Source organism: Protopterus annectens, chromosome 1.part2, assembly GCF_019279795.1.
Source record: "Protopterus annectens isolate FY-2018-M chromosome 1.part2, PAN1.0, whole genome shotgun sequence".
Classification (NCBI taxonomy): domain Eukaryota; kingdom Metazoa; phylum Chordata; order Ceratodontiformes; family Protopteridae; genus Protopterus; species Protopterus annectens.
In genome coordinates this window covers 926,753,879-926,774,707 of record NC_056727.1, presented here as the reverse complement: position 1 = coordinate 926,774,707, position 20,829 = coordinate 926,753,879, and the positions used below count along the sequence as shown (strand labels likewise).

The 20,829-nt window shown below is 40.5% G+C and overlaps 1 protein-coding gene across 1 annotated transcript in view; it reads right to left on the bottom strand.

Annotated features, from left to right (window-relative positions):
* The window catches only part of LOC122792423 (CSC1-like protein 1), a 740,103-nt gene that overhangs the window by 508,051 nt on the left and 211,223 nt on the right, over nt 1-20,829 (bottom strand). Inside the window, exon 4 of the mRNA XM_044060212.1 lies at nt 1,803-1,883. Within this exon, the coding sequence (XP_043916147.1) occupies nt 1,803-1,883 (81 nt within the window). The remainder of the gene's footprint in view (nt 1-1,802; nt 1,884-20,829) is intronic.

The following is a 20,829-nucleotide window of genomic DNA, read 5'->3' as shown; positions in this document are numbered from 1 at the left end:
AGGCATTCTCACAATAATAGGCCAAATATGAAGTGTGAAAACCTAATTAAGTTTCTCATCTTTAATCAGTAACCTAAAAATTCCCATAAAACCAAATGAACTGCAACATAAACTAGCAATGCATTTCTATACAAAAAAGTGGCAAGATGGTCACAGATGATCAACACTCTTAAGAATTCTGAAGATTTAGTATACAGAATGCAGACTCTGACAGGACTTGGTTTAGCATTTACATAAGATAAACAGTCTGATTTCTGACAAAAGACATTAAGATTCAGAATCGGACAACCTGCCTGACAGCAGTTTTGTCAGATCTCCTGTGCTTGAATCATCTTCTTCTTTTGGCTCTTCCCAGTTAGGGGTCGCCACAGCAGATCACCTGTCCGCTCATGATTGGCAATGGAGTTTTACAGTATCGAGTTGCCAGCCTGGTGCCCAACCTTCCACAGAAGGCACATACTCATGCCATGTTTCATAAATATGAAAATACATTTGACATTTGGTCAAGCATAGTTGGCAATGGACTTAGCTAAATTTGGGATTTTGCTTCTAGTCATCTTTAGTGTTATGTACAGATGTGGGTTCAGAGTATGACATCAAAAGGTCCAAGGACTGTAAATGCAATCTCTGGAACAGCAAGGATTTAAGGGAAAATACGTTTTTATTTTATTGTTTTATATTCTGTTAACCAGTGTAAAGCACGGATCTAAACAGGCCACTTTCAGACTCAGTAATAAAAGGTTCATAGGTTCATAGGTTAGTATAAGAAATAGAGCAAACAACATATAGCCCTCAAATACAGAAAGCAGTATCATCAGAAAACAGCTCACTTGACAAGAAGAGTAGGCAAGGCACAAATATTTACAAACTGAGTAAGGAATAGAAATGTTAACTTTGGATTTACAGTTAGACGTTGCCCGTTCAATTCTCAGTTAGAGCGTCTTCTGTGTGGTGACATGCATGAGTGGGCGTTCCTTCATTGAAGATTGTGCGTTAGGCCCGGCAAGCCAGCACGTAAAACTCTACTGTCAATCATTATCGGACCGGAGTTCCGCTGTGGTGACCCCTAACCGGGAAAAGCCGAAAGACAAACATTTATATAAAAACAAAACTTGTAGGGGGTGGAAGTGGATATAGGTTGGATATTACAGGAAGATGGAGTGGAAAGGATAGGGTGGGGTGTAGACAGGAAGGAAATGAGAAACAGACTGCAGTGCTTTGAAGCATTCCTCCATTCCAAGGCAGTCATCTCAGAGTTAGTTTATGTAAGTATCGGTGGGTGTGGGAATGCAGCCTGCTATTCCAGAGAATCTCCTCTGCAAAACACTTTAAGTTTAACAGTGAGTTTAAGAATTCACTTTTTGTCAGAAATGTACTTTAATCTTCAGAGAGTCAGGAGTAGAGTATCACATTTCACACTCTCAACAGGGAGCTGGGGTTATAGGGTTTACAGACTATTCTACCCTGTGTGAGGAGTTTATTATAGCAATACAGTGAATAAGTATGTGCAATGCTGCTACTGTGTAATTCAATAACTGTGTCTTTCAAAGAAGTGTTTCAAGTTTTTGTCTTTTGAACTATTTAGACACATTCTTTTCAAAGAGATGTTTTAAACCCTTCGGACCTTTTATCATATTTTGTCTCTCTCCTTTCTCTACTTTGTTCCTTTAATATGCTGATCTACAGTAGAGGGTGTTCTGCAAAAGGTATCTATCATTTAAATGTACACTTGAGCAAAACATTGCAAAATAGAAACAGTGATACTTTTTGAATCGGTTAAAGAAAATGCTATAAATCTTTACCTTTCTTGATCCAGATACATGAGTTTTTCCACATCATAACATTGGCGGACGTCTAATACAGTGCACTCTGGATAAGCTTCTCTGTAAAACAAAACCAAATTGTAAAATGAGAGGTACTGTACTATCCTACACAAACTGCTCAAACATCAGTCACAAGCTTACAAACAAAAGTTGTTTTTGTCTTTAAAATTTTGGGTTATTTGCAAATGCCATTAAAGAAAGTTTGACATTTACAGTGATACCCACTAGTTATGCTTCTATATTTCCTTTAACATGTTAAATTCTTATTATTATTGTTTTGACATCCTGTGTTTTGCTGTTGCTTTCTTTTATTGTTCAGTACAGTGCATCTTTCTGGTTAGGCACTTGAGAACGAAAGAGGCTTTATAAATAAAACTTCAAATAGCTTCCTAAGCTTTCCTCCCTCATCTGTAATAATCAAACCGCAGATCTCTGGCAAATGGAGTTGCATGGAGGTCTTTACAGCTGCAAGCAAAATGCCATGCCACATGAATTAGCCTGCAGGAACAGACTTCAGGGTTCTGAAACCTGACTTATGATTGCAGGGTTTGTTTTCATACTGAGGAAGGGGATACAGTCAGCGGAATGTACACACTAGTCGAAAATCACCAGTATAAGCAATCTAATCCCAGTATTCTAAACTTTATTCACACCAATAATCGAATGTCATCACTGGTGAAAACCACTGAAAACAAAAGGAAGCACTGCAAGCTAAGAAAAAAAAAAAAAAGGAAAATCTCAGAATTTTAACAGAGTACCGACATACTCAGATTAAGAGGCAAACAGAAGACAGCATTAAATACAAACCCTCTCCTGTAAAGGCACTCTCCTAATGACAGGAGAGGGAGAGGGAAGGGGGAGAGACAGAGAGAGAGAGAGAGAGATTGAAAAAAAACAGGTTAACAGAATGAATCTGAACCTATAAATCTGGCGGGTTTGAGCAGCTTTTGGCTCAGTTTCACAAAGCTCACAAATGTGTCCTTGAAAGTGTAGAGTGTTTTGCCTCCACTTGGTGCCATCAAAGTTAAGACAAGAACTTTAAATTGAAATACTGCAATTTTCTAAGCTATTTCTGAAGATTGCTGCTGTATTTCCAATTTATTTATTGCATTTTTCTGCGTTTCATCACTGTAAAGTACTTCCTCTGTTCCTTGGTCTAGCTGCTATTAATGTGGTTTGAAATTGCCTTAAAATGCGTGTTCCTCATTGTTGGCTTGTCTGCCTTAGAACTACCTTGTAATTACATGTTGTAGCTATCTAATCTGTTCCTTGTACTTTTTCACTTTTGGCTAACTAAACCGTGTTTTCACATTAAGGAGACTAGGACTGCAATTATAATGGCAGTAGAAAGGTAGCCTGGCCTGTCTTGACTTGGGAATCTTAAAATGAGATTGTTTCATTGGCCAGAGGGCTTTTTAGCTGGTCTAGTTATTTTTTCTTGAAGTCTATAAATTCCACTGCTCACTACACAGTGGTGGTCCCAGTAGTGCCTTGTATAGACGCAGCCAATTAGAAATTTTATTTTCCCTAAAACCTTTCTCTCGTAACTTTACCCAGTATTAGTTGCACAAGAAGCAAACTGTTTGCATGCTAGGAAGCACTGCCACATGAATTCAGTTATACATTGTCCAGCTGTAGTTTCTACCCTCACAGTACTTAAATTAGGCTGCTGTAAAACCCCCTGCTGTACCATCCCTTTGTAGTTCACCTAAAAGAGACCTGACACCATGGATGTGCATTTCCCCAGCTTGGCAGATATGGGCATCCTGAGACAATGTAGAAATGTTATCAATTTCACTGACAACCAACTAATCCTTAGAGAAACAAGTGTAATTGCATCTCTCATATATTCTGTCACTGGTGGCAAGACTCATAAACAAAAGCAGTCAAAACAACAATCAGGCTGTCTGTAATGTAATCATTACACCCACCACAAGTAGTACTGACCTAACACAGAGCAAGATATGCGAAGGCACTTAAAAGCAACTTTCTTAAACCCTGAAGACCTCCTAGACATTTGTCCTACAAAAAGAATCCTCAGCAAACTTAAAAGCACTCCACCAAAACAACACCCTACACAACACATACAGCCACACCCTCCAAAGCCTCAACTACAAAGTCCATAAGGCAAGCCAACACATTACCCACTATACAAGTCACACGAGACTCCACTGTGAAACCACAGATGTCTTTGCTCACCAGGCTTAAGGAGAAAATCACAGTCGGTTGTCTATCAGGGGCCGACATCCAACAAATCATTCACGCACTTATATTATTAGACTAGAAGTACCATTATAACTTAATCATAGTCCACGTGTGAGCAAATGACCTGAGATGTACCTCCCTGGACTATATGAAGAAACATTATGGAGCTCTCTGACTGTGTGCCCCAGGCTATGTACCAAGCATTGAGCAGATACTGACCTAGCACTGAGCAGCATTCTATCTTCACCAATGATTACTACACAATACAAATCTAAAGAAATGTAAATGTGTTACAGCTCAATTTCAGGAGCCTAAACAAGAAAATCCACCCCCTTCAGGCTTTTCTCACCCTGAAGAATGTGGACATCTGGGCAATTAATGAGACATGGTTTAAAGTCATAGACAGCATCCTGGAAATGCAAGGCTACAATGCCTTCCACACATTTAGGTCAGCTACCTCAGAGGCATGGACCAAAAGTGGAGGTGTTAATCTAACAAAAAACTCACCTCAAGACTAGCCAAACATGACAACATGCATGGGCTTCTGTGTGCCCAAATCTTCATAGGTAAAGTCCCATATCATGCCACTGCATGTTTTTGGTCATGCTCTATGCCCCAAGAAACACATAATTCATACTTCGACATGAGTCTTTCAACATTCAACTCAATACCATACTGATGGGCAACTTCAGCTACCCCACTATAAACTGGGATACTTACACGACCCCCAAACTTACAGGCCTAGAGATTCCAGGAATTTGTAAGCAAACACCTTGGACCAGATAGTCCATATGCCCACTAGTGGTGCAAAAATACTTGATCTGTTACTCACAAATATGAGACATTGTTGCATCCCTTTAGTGTACTGTCTTATTGGGTAAGATCAGACCACTAAGTTGTCTCCTTTGTAACAAAAATCATTTTACGACTCTAGCTAACCTACTGACATTTAGAAACTATTCTAAAGCAAACTTCCTATTGCTAAGTGATAACATGTCAAAATTTCAAGCCTCCCCCAACTAAGAGAACAAAGCTGCCTAAGCAGAATTGCTTACAAAATCCCTGTACAATCATGTCAATAAAGGCAGAGACAGCTATGCCTACCAGACATAAGACCAGAACTAAAATTAAAACAAATTACCCTAGTGGAATTCAAAAACAGGTTATACAAAAGAAAAAACTCATAGCCAGGAATAAGAGATCTTACTCGCAACATAAAAGCTCTCTCACCTATCAAGACAAACAGGGCAAATTAAATCTACTAAAGCCAAATCTGAGGTAATGACAGTCTCCCATGCAACAGACATGTCCAAAACCTCAAAGGCAGCACACAGCAGTGTATAGAACTGACTGTAAATGGAGCTACCTACACAGTGCCAGAAGGGTCTGAATGAAGAGATAAGGGTTTGAATGAAGAGATGATAAAATCAGCAAAAGGCAAGAAGTATTGCTGGAACTGAATTCATCCTCAAATCTTGATGAGTACTTTCATGAGGTGGACCTTGTTTTTCACAAAATCTCACCAAGACAATACTGATACATAGACTGTATTTTATATACCATACATCATGGACAGAAGTAGGTTAAAAATAAAGATAGCTGGGTGCACAAGTCATAGATAAAAAAGTGCCCAATCCTTGTAGGTGCACTAGTACCAGGGCTGGAAAAATGATTTTGTAGAATCCTCAAGACATGGAAATATTTCTACAATGGGGCTAGGCCAGGCCCAGGGGTAGGATGCCCCCCCAGCCATACAGACAACAGAGTGAACTATTGAGGATAAAAAATGATGTGCTGTTACTATTATGCAAGAAATACAGAATTTCCAGACAAAAGATATACAAAAAGATTGAGAGAAATTAGACGAAAGAAAAATACTTCCGCAAGAAAAACTGTCAGAAACTTCAAATAAAAATTTGTGTTCATTAATGCAATAGATCCGTGAAAAACACTATATACACCAAGAAACCTTGTGCCATTTGGAAAAAGAAGCGACTGAGGAAGTAGAAACATTAAAAGAACAAAATTTAAAGATGTTTGAAGGGTATAAAAAACAAATATGGACATGAGAAAGAAAGAGATCTGATATGGTACAATATTTATGCAAAGGAGAAAGCCAAATTAATCAACACAAAAAAGGCAGCCCCAAAGATATTTGAAGAGAAACATAGGCAAAGACATCCAGATATGGAAAATTTCACAATAAAAAAATAAGATCACAAAGAAGGAATGTAGAATAGATGATGAGTCGAGTAGAAGTTAAAAAAAATAGAAGCTGAAGTTATGGAATATTTGCAAAGGGAAGGATTCAGTGTAGAAAGTCTAACATAGGTCATATCACAGCATGATGGGACAACTAGTCCCCAAAGTAAGGAGAAACAAGAGGAGCAGGAAACATCCGAAGAAGAAATATGGACATGGGAAAGAAAAAGAAATTTAATGTGGTGCAAAATTTACGCATAGGAAAAAGCAAAACTAATCAATGCAAAAAAGAGCAGCACCAAAGATATTTGAAGAGAAATACAGGCAAAGACATCCAGATATGGAAAATTTTACAATACAAAAAACGTATTTGACATTTAATAAATGGGACAGTCCATCTGAGCAAAAGCCCTTTTTCAGCGAGGCCTGGACAGAAAAGCTCCACAGGACAAGTAAGCAAAAATATTTACAAAATTAAAGATGAATACTGTGAAAAATTTACAATAAAACAGTTAAGCAAATGTAGAGAAAGCTCCACAGTACAATATAGTAAGAGGCATTATAACATTGAAGAAAAAACATACCAAAGAAATATCCAATAAAACATTTGAATTGTTTGTGTCTTTCGGCTTTTCCCGGTTAGGGGTCGCCACAGCGGAACTCCGGTCCGCTAATGATTGGTAGTTGATTTTTACATGCCGAGTTACCAGCCCTGACGCACAACCTTCAACGAAGGTATGCCCATTCACGCATGTCTCCACATAGAAGACGCTCTCGCTGAGAGTTGAACCGGACAGCGTCTTACTGTGAGGCAACAATGCTACCGCAGCACCACCACCACGACCAATAAAACATTTGAATGAATTTACAAAACACATTGGGGTATCTTCAGACGGTAATTGTACAATACAGAGCAGTTGTCAAGTAAGTTATGGTAGTATGGAAAGGGAGGAATAGAGAGGATAGTGATAGAGAAAGGGTGGGTTCATGTGGGATGACTACAGAGGCAAATCCATGTGTTAAGGTACCTTTGAGAGGTTTCTTGAATTTGTGGATGTAGGAAATGTTTCTAAGGTCATGGGGAGCTTGTTCCATGCAAGAGCAGGAAAGTAGCTGTAGAAATTCTGTCCAATAGATTTTTTTAGGTTTGTGAATTTGTAAGAGACCTTGGTCAGAGCTTCTGAGGGATTTAGGGGGCTTATAGAGGGAGACTAGTGAGGAAATGCTAGGGCAAGCGGAGGGCTTATTCAAAATAGTATGGATAATGAGAAGTTGGGTAAATAAGAGTTGGTTAGGAAATTCTAGCCAGCTGAGTGTCTGGAGAGCGTGACAGTGGTGTGATCTTGAGGGTAGATTGGCTACAAATCTAACAACTTTGTTGTAGGTGGTTTCAAGTTTGGAAAGTAGTGAGGACTGTAAGTTGGTTAAAATTTGAGAGCTGTAAAAGAGGTTGGGGAGAAGGCAAGCTTGGGCTAGTGAGATCCTGATAGAGTAAACCAAGCTTTTGGTGGGTTTTCTTGATGCAGTTAAGTACATAAAGGTCAAATTTTAGTTGGTCATCCACTATTACTCCACGCATTTTAGTGTGGGATTCAGCTATGATTGTAGTATTGTTGAGGGAAGAGATGGTGAATGAGGATTTAAGATGGTAAAGGGATTTTGGAAGTATGAGACGGTTATTAGTAAGCCATGTTTCAGTGAGGTTGAAAGATATTTGTATTAGAGTTAGTAGGTCAGAGGGACTTTCAACGATAGAAATGATGGAGTCATCTGCGTACTGTATGATGGAAGACTGATGACAGGATGTGTGAAGTTGCTTAGTTAAAATGTTAAAAACGAGGGGACCTAAAATAGAGCCTTGTGGGATGCCAATTTTGATGGGGAGAAAAGGAGAAAGAGCAGACAGCCATTTTACAGATTGCAGTCTGTCTGTGAGGTAGCTATTGAACCAGGAGATAGTTGCTGAGGACAGGTTGAGTTGAGAGATTTTGGAAAAGAGAATGGGGTTACAGACAGTGTCAAAGGCTTTGGAGAGATCTAAAAAGATACAGGACACTAGTTTATCATGGTCTCTAGCTAGGAAGATGGAGTTAGTAAAGGAAATAAGTGCAGTAGTAGTGCTGTGCAGGGGAGAAGCCATGTTGAGTAAGGGTAATTAGGTTTTACAGAGTAAGATGAGCTTTGTTTCTAAAGACAGTGCTCAATAATTTTGGAGGGGGGAAAGGGTATATCAATAAGTAGATAATTAGAGAGTTAGACAGAATTTCCACCTTTGTAGATTGGTATAGTGTGGAACTTTTTCCAGAGGGCAGGAACAGTGGATTCACTAACTGAGTGGTTTATGAGGATGGAAACAGGATTATGCTATGGAGTCAACAGCAGCTTTTAGGAAGAGAGGCAACAGGTTGTCAGGTGAAGTGAACCTGGTTTAAGTTTGATAAGAAATTTTTTGATGTAGCTGGTTGGCATTTGTTTTAGCAAGAAAGGATTGTTTTGCAGTTGGGGGTGTGGCAGGGGGTGTCGGGTTGGTTGGGTGGACAGTTTGCATAAGTTTGTTGATGGTATCTATGAAGTATCAATTAAACATTGAAGCAGTTTCAAGGGGTGTGTTATTGGGGCAGGGGTTGGGAGTTGAAGGATTTCCTGGGTGGAGAATTTGTTGACAGTATTCAAAAATGTTTTAGAGTTCTTGGGTTCAGTATCTTGGGGTGAGAGGTAGTAGTAGTTCTTTTTGCCACAGTTTGTATTTTTTGGTTACATTTCTGAGTCCCCTATATTGCTGGTAGTGTGTGAGAGATTTGATCTTAGTCCAGAGTTTCCAGGCACAATTTTTGTTATGGATAAGAGACCCAGTAGAGTTGGAGAGCCAAGGGGAACACCATGATTTGACTCTGACAGTTCTGGAAGTGGCAAGGGAGTTCAGAATGTTTAGGAAGATGGAGTTGAATTGAAGGACAGCTTCAACTAGAAGAAGGGAAAAGAGAAAAGACCAGTCAAATAGCAGAGAGATAATTACTGAATGTATCTGGGTTGCAGTTGGTTTGCATTCGGCACTCTCTAAATTTATGACATCAAGAGAGATGGGGGGAGAATCTGTGGACCCGTATAGGGGAGTGGTCACTGAATGAATCTGGTAGGGATTCAGAGTAGTGATAGAGGTCAGGCTTAGAGACAAGTATCCAATCCAAGATAAAGCAGGTATTTGTGGGTTTATGAAAAAATATGGGTGAAGAGATAAGTTGGGGTGAATCCGTATAGGTTTATGCTGGTGGTGGGAGAGTTAGAGATGAGGGTCAGCCAATTGATGTTAACATCATCTAGTATTATTGTTTCATTATGCATATTGTCAGACATCCACTGTAGGATTTGTTCTAATAGGGGTATGTTCTCTCCAGGGGGTATATAGATGGCGACTATGGTTAGAGTTTTATGACTGTTGAGTTTGCAGTTGGCAATAATGAGTTCAGCTGGGTGAAAGGGGGGGGGCTAATGGGGGGAGATATGGACAGGAGGCGAGAGTACATAATGGCAACACCTCCACCTTTTTTGTGTGTTCTGTGCAGGCGTAGAATGTTGTAACTGGGGGGGGGTATTCTTTCTCTACATTATGTGGTTTGAGCCATGTTTCAGAGAGACTATGTTGGGGGAGTACTGGGTTATCCAGGTGTGGAATTCAATTATCTTGTTAAGAATGCTATGGATGTTGACTGAAGAGAGAGAGATGTTTGAGACTAGGTTTAGGTACCTGCTGAAGTATTTGTGAGGTATAGGCAGAACTTGATGAATTTGAGTATAGGCCAGGGTTTGGGTGACTGTCACCTGAGAGTTGAAGGATGTTTAGTGGGAGGAACCAAAGTGATGTATAGGGGCAGAGTGAGTGAAATTTCTGTTTAATTCTGTGGAATGAGGGGACTTTTGGAGATGGTTTGATTTTGGGTGGATTGAATTCAGTACATGAGAAGAGTGAGGGAGAAAACGGAGAGATGTAGTGTCTGTTGGTGTCAACTGTCTTATGACAGGAGGTGGGAAAAGAGGTTAGTAGGTTTAGCTGAATGTGGTAGGAAGTGAGTTTGTTTAGGAGAAGAAAAAGAAAGGGTAAGAAGAGAGGGAGGAACATATTGTAAGATGATGAGAATATGAAAGGGAGGTAGATGTTTGATAGAGGGAAGAGGTTCATAGTACTAGGTTAACTGCCCTTGCGAGCCATTTGAAGCCTAGCCAATTATCCCTTGTGAGACTCAAACCCTGCACCTTGTGTTTGTAAGGCAAACACCTTAACCATTAGGCCACTCTCCCAAGATGTATGGTAATAGTCAGCTAGAGGAGGGGGGGGGGGTGAGAACAGTGAGCAATTGTGGGACGAGTTAGGTGTAGTGAGTCGAGGTGGGAGTGGTTATTTAAGAGGGGCAGGTTGTGATTGGTTGGGGAGTACAGGAATTTGGGGATCTGGGAAGGTGGTATTAAGATGGTTAGTTACAAAGGCAATTGATGTGGGGGTGGGTGGGATCACCAAAAAATAAAATAAGAAAATAAAATAAAAATAATTTGAATACTAATAATGACAACAGAAGAAGAATAATAGAAAAGGAAAATAAAACAAAGAGGAAAAGTAGAAAAGAGGATTAGTAATGGAGAAGTTAAAGAAATAGAAATTGAGGTTACGGATTACCTGCAAAGTGAAGGTTTAAGTGTAAAACAAAATTTAACTCCGATAACAACACCATAAAAGGATAGAGCAATGGACACCCAAATTAATAAGAAACCAGTGGAGCAGGATGCATCTAATCAGTTGACATATGAAGAAATGTTGGAGCCTCCTATAGGAAACCAGTACAAAGGTTCAGCTGGAGCTATACAGCAAGGGAAGGAACAGGAAAATGTAGCAACTCTGACACAGTCAGTGCCATGGAGTGATAGGCCAGTGAGTTCCCATATTAAACAGCAACAAATGACACAGGGTGAAACTGAACAGAACGTGGCAAAGGAAGCAGCTATGGAACTTTCTACAGAGTGCCTGCAGGAAATGGCAAACAAAGAATGTGCCCTCAGTTTAGAGGAAAATGATCTAAGAGAAGAGTTACTTGATTTAATACAGATGGACAGACATATTAAGATCAATGAAAGAAATAGGTTGCAGGAGGTCAACAAAACCCAAAACGTTAGAAGTTTTATAAAACAAATGACCACAGTAATTAGGACAGTCCATAGAGATTCATGTGATATAACAGAAATAAATAGGATACTTTACTGTGCAGCCAAATTAATAACAGATAAAGTCCTTCCACAAGAAAACAGGGTAATAAGGGAAAGGACTGGGAGAAATCGAATGCCATTATGGAAGTATCGAATATAGAAAACTATAAATCAATTAAGACAAGAAGTGTTAGAGTATAGAAGAGAGAATAGATCAACAAAAATACTCAGAAAGACAGGTGTGATAAAAGCAATGTGCAATATTATACTGGATCAGGATTTATCATGCACTACTGCAAATAAACTAAAAATGTCAGCACAGGCAGAAAAAAAACCTTAGAAGATAACACAGATAAATATAAAAGGAAAGTACAAAATAAGCAATTTATTGATGACCCAAAAAGGTTTTACACAGAATTGGGAAACAAGGTAAAAGGAATACAAAGACCACCAAAAAAAGAAGAAATAGATACATTTTGGAGAAATATTTATGAAAATCCTATGGAACACAAATACGCTAAATGGATAGAATAAGTACAGGAAAGAATAACAAGTTCAAATGTAAAGGATATGGAATGGGATGAAGTAACAGCCAGAGAGACTGAAACAAAGTTAAGAAAAGCCTTTAAGTGGAAAACCCCAGGCCTAGATGCAATACCTAACTTCTGGCTAAAAGTATTAACATCTTTGGATGAAGACTTAGCCATGAGTAAGAACTATTTATAAGTGCACCCCGAACAGACACCAGCCTGGCTAACAACAGGAAAAACAATGCTCCTACTTAAGAGTGAACCTGCAAGCTACCCTAAAAATTACAGACCAATAACTTGCCTTCTGATGACGTATAAACTATAAACTGGAATTGATGTCAGCAGAGTTTGTAGTCATTTAGAAGAAAACTCAATTATGGCAACAGAACAAAAGGATAATAAAAGAAAGTCATATGGTACAAAGGATCATTTGTTGTGAAATAAAGTCATAGTGAAAAACTGTAAAAAGGGGAAGAATCTAAGTATGGCATGGATAGACTACAAAAAAGCATTTGACAGTATCCTACATTCATAGATAAAAGCTTATTTAAAAATGTATAAGATGCATCCTACACTGAAACTACATTACAGTGATCATGGCAAACCACTTTGCAGTTAAGCCATGATAAAGGACAAATTATTATATCAGGGATAAAAATCCAAAGGGAGAAATGCTAGGGTGGCTCTGTCACCGCTGCTCTTTCACTTTGCCCTTAACCCATTAAGTGGTCTACTTAATAGATTAGGTCATGGCTATAATCTGGCTTCCAGAGAGCAACAAACTGTTAATGACTTCTCATCTTCTCTTTGTCAATGATTTAAAACTGTATAGCTCATCAGATGAGGAACGGAAAGCATAACTGCAAGTAATCAAGATTTTTTTCAGATGTCATTTGGTCTTGATAAATCTGCAAAAGCAACCTTTAAAGCAGGAAAGCTGCAGCACCAAGAAAACAGTTTGGGATAAGAACATGATATAAAAGAACGTGAGTAGGAGGGAGTGCATAAATATTTGGGAAATGATGAAGGATCAACAATAAAACATGAACGCATGTGCATAAATCTCAGTAAGGAATATGTTAGATGATTTAAATTAATCCTGAAAACAGCATTGACATCTAGGAACAAAGTTCGAGCTATAAACCAGTTTGCTCTTCCTGTCCTAACTTACAGTTTTGGAGTGACTGACTGGTCCCAAAAGATGTCAGACAGACTACACAGGAAAACTAGGATGCTTCATGCTCAAATGATTAGTAAAAATCAGTGCATACCAAGATTACATATTCTCCGTTCCAAAGGAGGTATGGGCTTCCTTGAAATTGATTACATGTATAGATCTGCAATTGTGGGACAGCATACATATCTGCTGGCCTCACAAGACCCAAACATAGTTAACGTTTTGAAACATGAGGAGAATAAATCTAAGATGACCTCCCTTCTTAGTCTAACAGAAGGGTATCGGCATCAACCAAGAATGGAAATCGAACCAGAAGTAGATCAAAATCAGGCAGCAACTGAATGTGCTAAAAAACCAAAAGAAAGAATATAAGGTGAAGGATCAGATGAGAAGGCAAGAAATGTAGAAAATTCATAAATATAGTTGCAAGTATAGAAAATTCCTAGCACAACCTTATGTTGATCAGGATCAAATGCAGGAATGGTTAAGGAGAGGTGGATTCAAACCAAAAGATGAAAGGTTAAAATTGGCAGCCCAAGATTGCGGACTACGTACACGTTGGTTTACAAAGTACATTAAACATGTGGGAGAAACAGACAAATGTAGGTTTTATAAAACAGAATTGGAAACAGTTGCCCGCCATGTTGCTGGTTGTGACATACTAATGGCAAAAGGACTGTATACTGAAAGTGCTAAAAAAAGACTGCAAACTGGGAGACATTGTTGAATCCCCAAATGATATGGATATTCTACAAAAGGGCCTTGCAGAAACAGATGATTGGTGCCTTAGCCATGGGCTCAAGCTCAGTGCTAAGAAATGTATAGTTATCCCATTTAGGAAAAAAACATGTACCCGTGAATTACCACATAGGTGGCAGTACACTAAACACCAAAAGTGTGATAAGAGACTTGGGGACACAGGTGGACAGTGGTCTCACCTTCGATAACCACATCACCACAACAGTCAGGAAATCCTTCTATGTGGCACACCTCATCACGAAGGGCTTTTCATCCAGAAAAAAGAAGGTCATTGTCACACTGTACTCATCCCTCATTAGACTCACTATAGAATACAACGCCCCGTTTGGTATGTACCTCTCAAGACATCTGCAACAACTGGAAAAGCCGCAGAAATACCTCACTAAAAGAATCACAGGCCTAAAGCAGATGCCCTATGCTGACCATCTAAAAAAACTCCAGCTATACTCTGTTGCATATAGTCTACTCAGAGGTGATCCCTGCTTAACATACAAGGCCATGTCAAACCCAGAGCTGTTGGACATGCTACACTTAAAGAAATCCCAATCCCTCAGAGCCACATGCTCCAGGGATCTTAAACCTTGTCATCACAATGAACAAAACATGCTGGAGGGATAGGTTCCTGATTCAGAGACTCCACCGACTCTGGAATAGACTGCCCATACATGTCAAGCAGAGCGCCTCTTGGCCCTCTTCAAAAGGAACCTTGACGACAGGATGGGGGAAAGAAAATTCACCCCGGGGATCACATAAGTCACCCTGCTAGACAGGGGTCCAGGGAAGTAAATATTGTGAGAAGAAATAACCAGGGAATTGTTACGGCTAGGCTTGCATAGGCCCTATTGCCGATAGCCTAGTACCAACCTATGCACCTATAAAGGCATAATAATGAGGCAAGACTGTTGCACTGGAATTGTACAAGCATTACAATATTGAAGTAGCTGAAAAACACTGGAAACATGATCCACAAAGCATCATAAAAAATGATGAAGTCTACATCACATGGGATCACCCATTACCAACAGTTCAAAAGATAAATGCGAGAAAACCAGATACAGTGGTCCATGAAAAGACAGAAGTAGCACTGATCATTAAAATCTCTACATCCAATGACTACAGTGTCTTGTGTACAGAGAGAGACAAAGTCAAAATATCAGGATTTGCAGGCATAAATGAGAGCAATGTGGAAGAAAGATACCCAGACAGTTCCAGACAGTTCCAATAATAATAGGAGCAATGGGTCTTACAAAAAAGAATCTAGAAACTGTCAAAGACCTCTGGCTTAGCAGATATGCAGACAATTGCAAACTAGAAGCAATCACATAATTCCTTTGAGATGCTAAAATCCTACAGGAAGGACTAACACAGATAAATGACTGGTGCATAACAGTACTCTTTGGAAAGTCAGAAACCCTAAGACATTACCTCATTGATAACACATCCCTAAGAGGTGAACTAGTTAGGGACTTGGGTAAGTATGTAGAGTGTAGCCTGGTTTCTGACCAACATGTCTAAGGTAGTAAGGACATCATTCTATATTGCTCGATGTATCTGCAAGAGCATGGCATATAGATCCAAGGAGGTCATGATTCCACTGCATTCAGCCCTCAGTACCATCACTGAATACAACTGCCCCCTTCGGTATGTACCAAAGAAGGCACATGCAACAAATGGAACGTTCACAGAGGTTCCTCACAAAAAGGTTACAGGGCATAAACAGCATGTCTCATGCAAATCGCATCAAAGTTCTGTCTCCATACTAGTGTTTCCCTACAGACTGTTGAGATGTGATCGAAGCCTGGCATACAAGGCATCCTTGGATTCCACTTTGATGGACCTTTTGCTTAGCTGCAAAATGAATACCATCAGAATTACTTGATTTAGGGATTTAAAGTTTGCTTGTGACAAATAGGACATGCTGGAGGGATAGGTGTATGTTTCAGGGAATCCCCTTCTCTGGAACAGGCTTCTCATCCATGTGAAGCACATCTGTTCCTTAGCCCTATTCAATAGGAACCTGAACCAGTGGATGGGAAATTGGAAATACATCCTGGGTCTAGCACCTACGTCTCTAATAGAGGCATCCTGTAAATCTCGCCATAGCTTACATGGACCTCTTGAAATAACCTTTAAGGTACATAAACATGCAGAGTATATTTGGGATGCTTAGCTAGGCTTATAAAGGCCCCAGTGGTTATTACCCTAGTATAAACCTATGAACTAAGTGTGCAGATTGTAGCCCAGAAATGATTATACAAACATTGGCATTCTGTTTGCCATAGCAAAAAGGATACTAGGGTTTGCAATGTCTCCACAGTATGATGACTATTTTTGAACAAGAGGATAGCTGTGGCGAAATAAACCTTCTACCTTTTCGAATGATAAGCTAACATAACCAATAACATCATAAAATGGGTGCTGCGAGGGGCAGAGTGGACAGAGAAATGAATGGAGGAAGGTAGGGCAATGGAAGAAATAAGTGGAGAAAGAGGTATGGGTTTTGTCTTGTTTGTACCTTTTCCAATTTGGCTGTTATCATAATGTAGGTCAGCTTGAACATGAACAGTAGTGGAAGCAATTTGTTAAAATATGTGCTGAGTAGCAGCAGAGGGAAGCAAGAATGTTTGATACTAAAGTTTCACATGAAATTACTATATTAGCTCTGCAGTCTACTTAGTCTTGATTATTTGCCACTGCTACATTCTTTACTTCCGTGTCAGATCTAAGCTGAATACTGATTATTACACAAGTACTTCCTCAATATGTAAGCTACCCAGGCATGTAACATTAAGACCATGTTTACAAGAAATATAGGCTTGAGGACTATCTTTGCTGGCATTTTGGTGCCAAATCTGTTGTCTTTTTTTCCTGTAAGAAAAGCTCTGGTTTGGTCTTTGAAGAATTTACATGCAGTCCCATGGATATGAACCACAGATTTAATAAATGAAAGCTGGATTAGGGTTTCGGAACGGACTGTAAGAAATGACATAATTGATTTATCTGGGGACTTCCAATATGGCTACCCACTGACCAACAGATTAACTACAGCTTTCCCAGTATGAAAAAAGAAACTGAGAAACAAGAGCTAGTAATTCTGATGGCTTGAGTAAAATTCAGTTACTGTCTAGTAAGCACACTACCTGGTTGCCAACAAAGAAGAAATTTAGAGAACCTGAAACAAAATCAACTAGAAAAGGTGAAAACTCTAATTGGGAAAGAATCCTGCAGCTGTTCAGCAAAACAGAGGTCCAAGTTTCAGCTTTGGTCTAAGAGATGGCTTCCAGTAATTTAGAAGAAAAAAAAATGAAATGTACTCAAAGGTGATTAAAATACCTGAAACACTGAAGGAGTACATTAACTTTAATAACAAAAGGCTGGACAAATAAATAAAAGAAGCTTGGACAGGTTTCTGAAAAACTGATAAAAATGCAAAAAAAACAGAGGATGAAATGAAGTAAAGACTGGCTGAGTATTAGACTTCTCAAGAAGAGCTGTATCAAAAAATGGTAGAGTTAGAAGACAGCACAGCCAGGGAAAATGTATGATTTTCCTGTGCCAGAGAAACTGGAAGGAACAGGATGTATTAATTTTATGAAAGCACAAATAAGCAATTGTACTGGAATTCCCCAGCAGGATTTCATAACTGAAAGGTCACACAATGTAAGCTTCAACCTGGCCATAAGAAAGCAGCCAAGACCTGTATTATTAAAGATGCAATTGTACCAGTAAAAAGAGTTGATCCTGACAAAAATGTGGTGAGAAGGAAAAGTATTGAAACTTGGAGACAGTAGATTGCTTGTACAAAACAAGAAGTTATGTACTTACCATAACGTTCAATGTATGTAGTCCATCTCGCCTCACATTCTTACCCGTGGGTTCGGAGCCGAATATCGGCTCCGACTTGGCCAAACTTTTCTAGCTCAAAGTCTTCTATTGGCTGGGCTAAGCAGGTATCCCATGGTGCACTGTTCCATATCCCCAGATCTAGTTTGCTGCAATACTCATTCATACCCCATGCATACATAACATCCAGATAAAAAAGAATAAGCTAAAGTAAGGGGAACTCTGTAGATAAAAACCTAACCTCCAGATCCTCCAGGAAGGGGGACGGTGGGAGGGTAAGTAAGAATGCGAGGCGAGATGTACTACATACATCGAACGTTATGGTGAGTACATAACTTCTTGATGTTATGTAGTCCTATCTCGCCTAAATTCTTACCCATGGGAAAGCGTCCCTAGCACCTACATCCTGGGTGGCTCATAGGAAAATACTCCTGAGTACTGTGGAGCCAAAGGACGACCTGCCCCTAGAAACCACGTCCAATTTGTAATGAGAAACAAATGTGTGAGGAGAAGCCCAAGTAGCCGCAGCACATATATCATCCATTGACAATCTGGCTTGATAGGCTGTAGATGTAGAAACAGCCCGAGTAGAATGAGCCTTGAGCGGAAATGGCAGATCTTTTCCTCCTGCTGGGTAGGCGAAAGAGATGCAACAAGATATCCATCTGGATATGGTGATCTTGGAGACCGGGGACCCAATTTTGTTCCCCAAAAAGGAGATAAATAGTTGATCAGACTTCCGGATATCCTTTGTTCGGTGCAGATAGAAATGTAACTGTCTGTGTACATCCAATTGATGAAATTTAAATTCTGCCTTGTTTGAAAATTGAGGAAAGAATACAGGCAACTCAATGGATTGATTAAGATTAGACACAGAAGCCACTTTAGGGAGAAAAGAAGGGTTTGGTCTAAGAGAAACCCTGTCCTTATGGAAGATTAAGTATGGAGGTTTGATAGAGATAGAATATCTGAAACTCGCCTTGCTGAAGTGATTGCTGTTAAGAAGGCTGTTTTCCAGGTCAAGAATTTCAATTCACAGGTAGCTGCAGGCTTGAAAGGTGGTGAAGTAAGGGCTTGTAGAACAAAATTGAGATCCCAGAGCATGATAGGTTCAGAGACCGGGGGACAGAGTAACACAGTACCCTTCAGGAAAGCCTTGCAGAGTCCATGAGCCATGAAACTAGGCTCATTAGCCACATGAAAATTAGAGATCGCTGCCAATTGAACTTTGATGGTAGCTGATGCGGAACCCTGATGGAAAAGCATAGACAAAAACTCCAAGACTGAAGCAATTGGAGTTGTGTAAGGATCAATTCCTTGGGTATGCGCCCAAATAGAAAACCTCTTCCATTTGCTAGAGTAAATCTTCCTAGTAGATGGCATATGAGAGGAAGATAAAATGTGAACCAATTCCGGTGAAAATTTGTGAAGCCTAACTAATGACGAAAGTGCAGTAGCCAGGCTGTCAACCGGAGGGTCATTAGAGAGGGGTGGAACTGTCCTGATGTGTGTCAGTAAATCTGGTTGAGGGTCCAGGATCCAAGGAGTGTCCACAATGTATGGTTGAAGGAAGGGGAACTAGACTTGACGCGGCCAGTGTGGGGCAATCAGAATCAATCTGCTTCCCAAGGATTGTGCTTTCTGAATCACCTTTGACAGCAAGGAAAAGCATAAAGCAGACCGGAGGGCAAATCGTGAACCAGAGCGTCCCTGGGTGACTCCCCCTGTGGGGGGATCAGCGTGAAGTAGTTGCTGCATTTGGCATTGAGGAGGCTGGCAAAAAGGTCGCAGCACGGCTGACCCCATCTGCTGAAGATTCGTTCTGCAGTCCGACGATTCAGGGACCACTCGTAAGGTATCAGAATAGTTCTGCTTAGCCTGTCCGCAATCACGTTGGACTTCCCCGGAATGTGCATTGCCACCAGAAAACGTTGGGAAGTTATTGCCAACTGCCACACTCGCATGGCCTCTCTGCACAGGTGATAAGACCTGGGTTCCCCCTTGCTTGTTTAGATACCACACTACTGACATGTTGTCCGAGTGTATTGCAATCATCCCTAGAGGTAGAAAGCTCTGAAGTGCCTGCAATGCCAGTAGCACTGCTCTCATCTGTAAGACGTTGATATGCAAATGTATCTCGTGATCTTGCCACATGCCTTGGACTGTCCTGCCAAGATAATGCCCCCCCACCCCATCTGGGAGGCGCCCGTGGCAACTGGGATGGGTGGAACGAAGGTCCTTCCCCTGTCCAAATTGTTGGTGCAAAGCCACCAACTGAGGTCCTGTTTGCATCTCTCCATGAGCAAAATGGGGTGGGACAGTGGAAATTTTTGGAGAGACCATTGAACAAAGAGAAGCCCATTGGAGAAGTCTCATGTGCAATATCGCTAGGGGGGCCAACATATGATTGTTGCTGCCATAGTCCCCAGGAGTTGGAGAACCCATCTTGCCTTCGCTTTACTTAGGGGCATCAGGATGTGTATTTGCTGTTGCAAGACTCTGATCCTCTCCTGCGGTAAAAATGCTCGCTTTCGAATGGTGTCTAATTCTGCGCCTATAAAGGTGACACGCTGCAAGGGCAACAAAGCAGCCTTTTCCCAATTTAATGTTATGTCCAACTGCTGACAGAGTGATGGTAGCATACCTGGTTTGTACTAGTTGATGCCTGGTGGGGGCGGTAAGGAGCCAGTCATCCAGATACGGAAACACTTGGAATCCCTGACGTCTCAAGTGAGCCATCACCACTGCCATACACTTGGTGAACACCCTGGGGGCTGTGGTGAGACCAAAGGGCAGGGCTCAAAACTGGAAATGACTGGCTCCCAGCCAGAAGTGTAGGTGACTCCTGGATGTCCTGTCCATTTTTACATGGTAGTAAGCATCCTTGAGTTCGATGGAGCACATCCATACCTCCTCTCCCAACAATGGGAGAATCGATTGTAGTGTGACCACATGGAACTTGGACGTCTGTATACAGTTGTTCAGTTGGCTGAGATCCAATATGGGTCTTAGGTCCCCTGTTCTTTTCGGCACCAAAAAGAATCTTGAGTAAGTCCCTAATCCGATTTGGTCTGACGGGACACGCTGGATGGCTCCT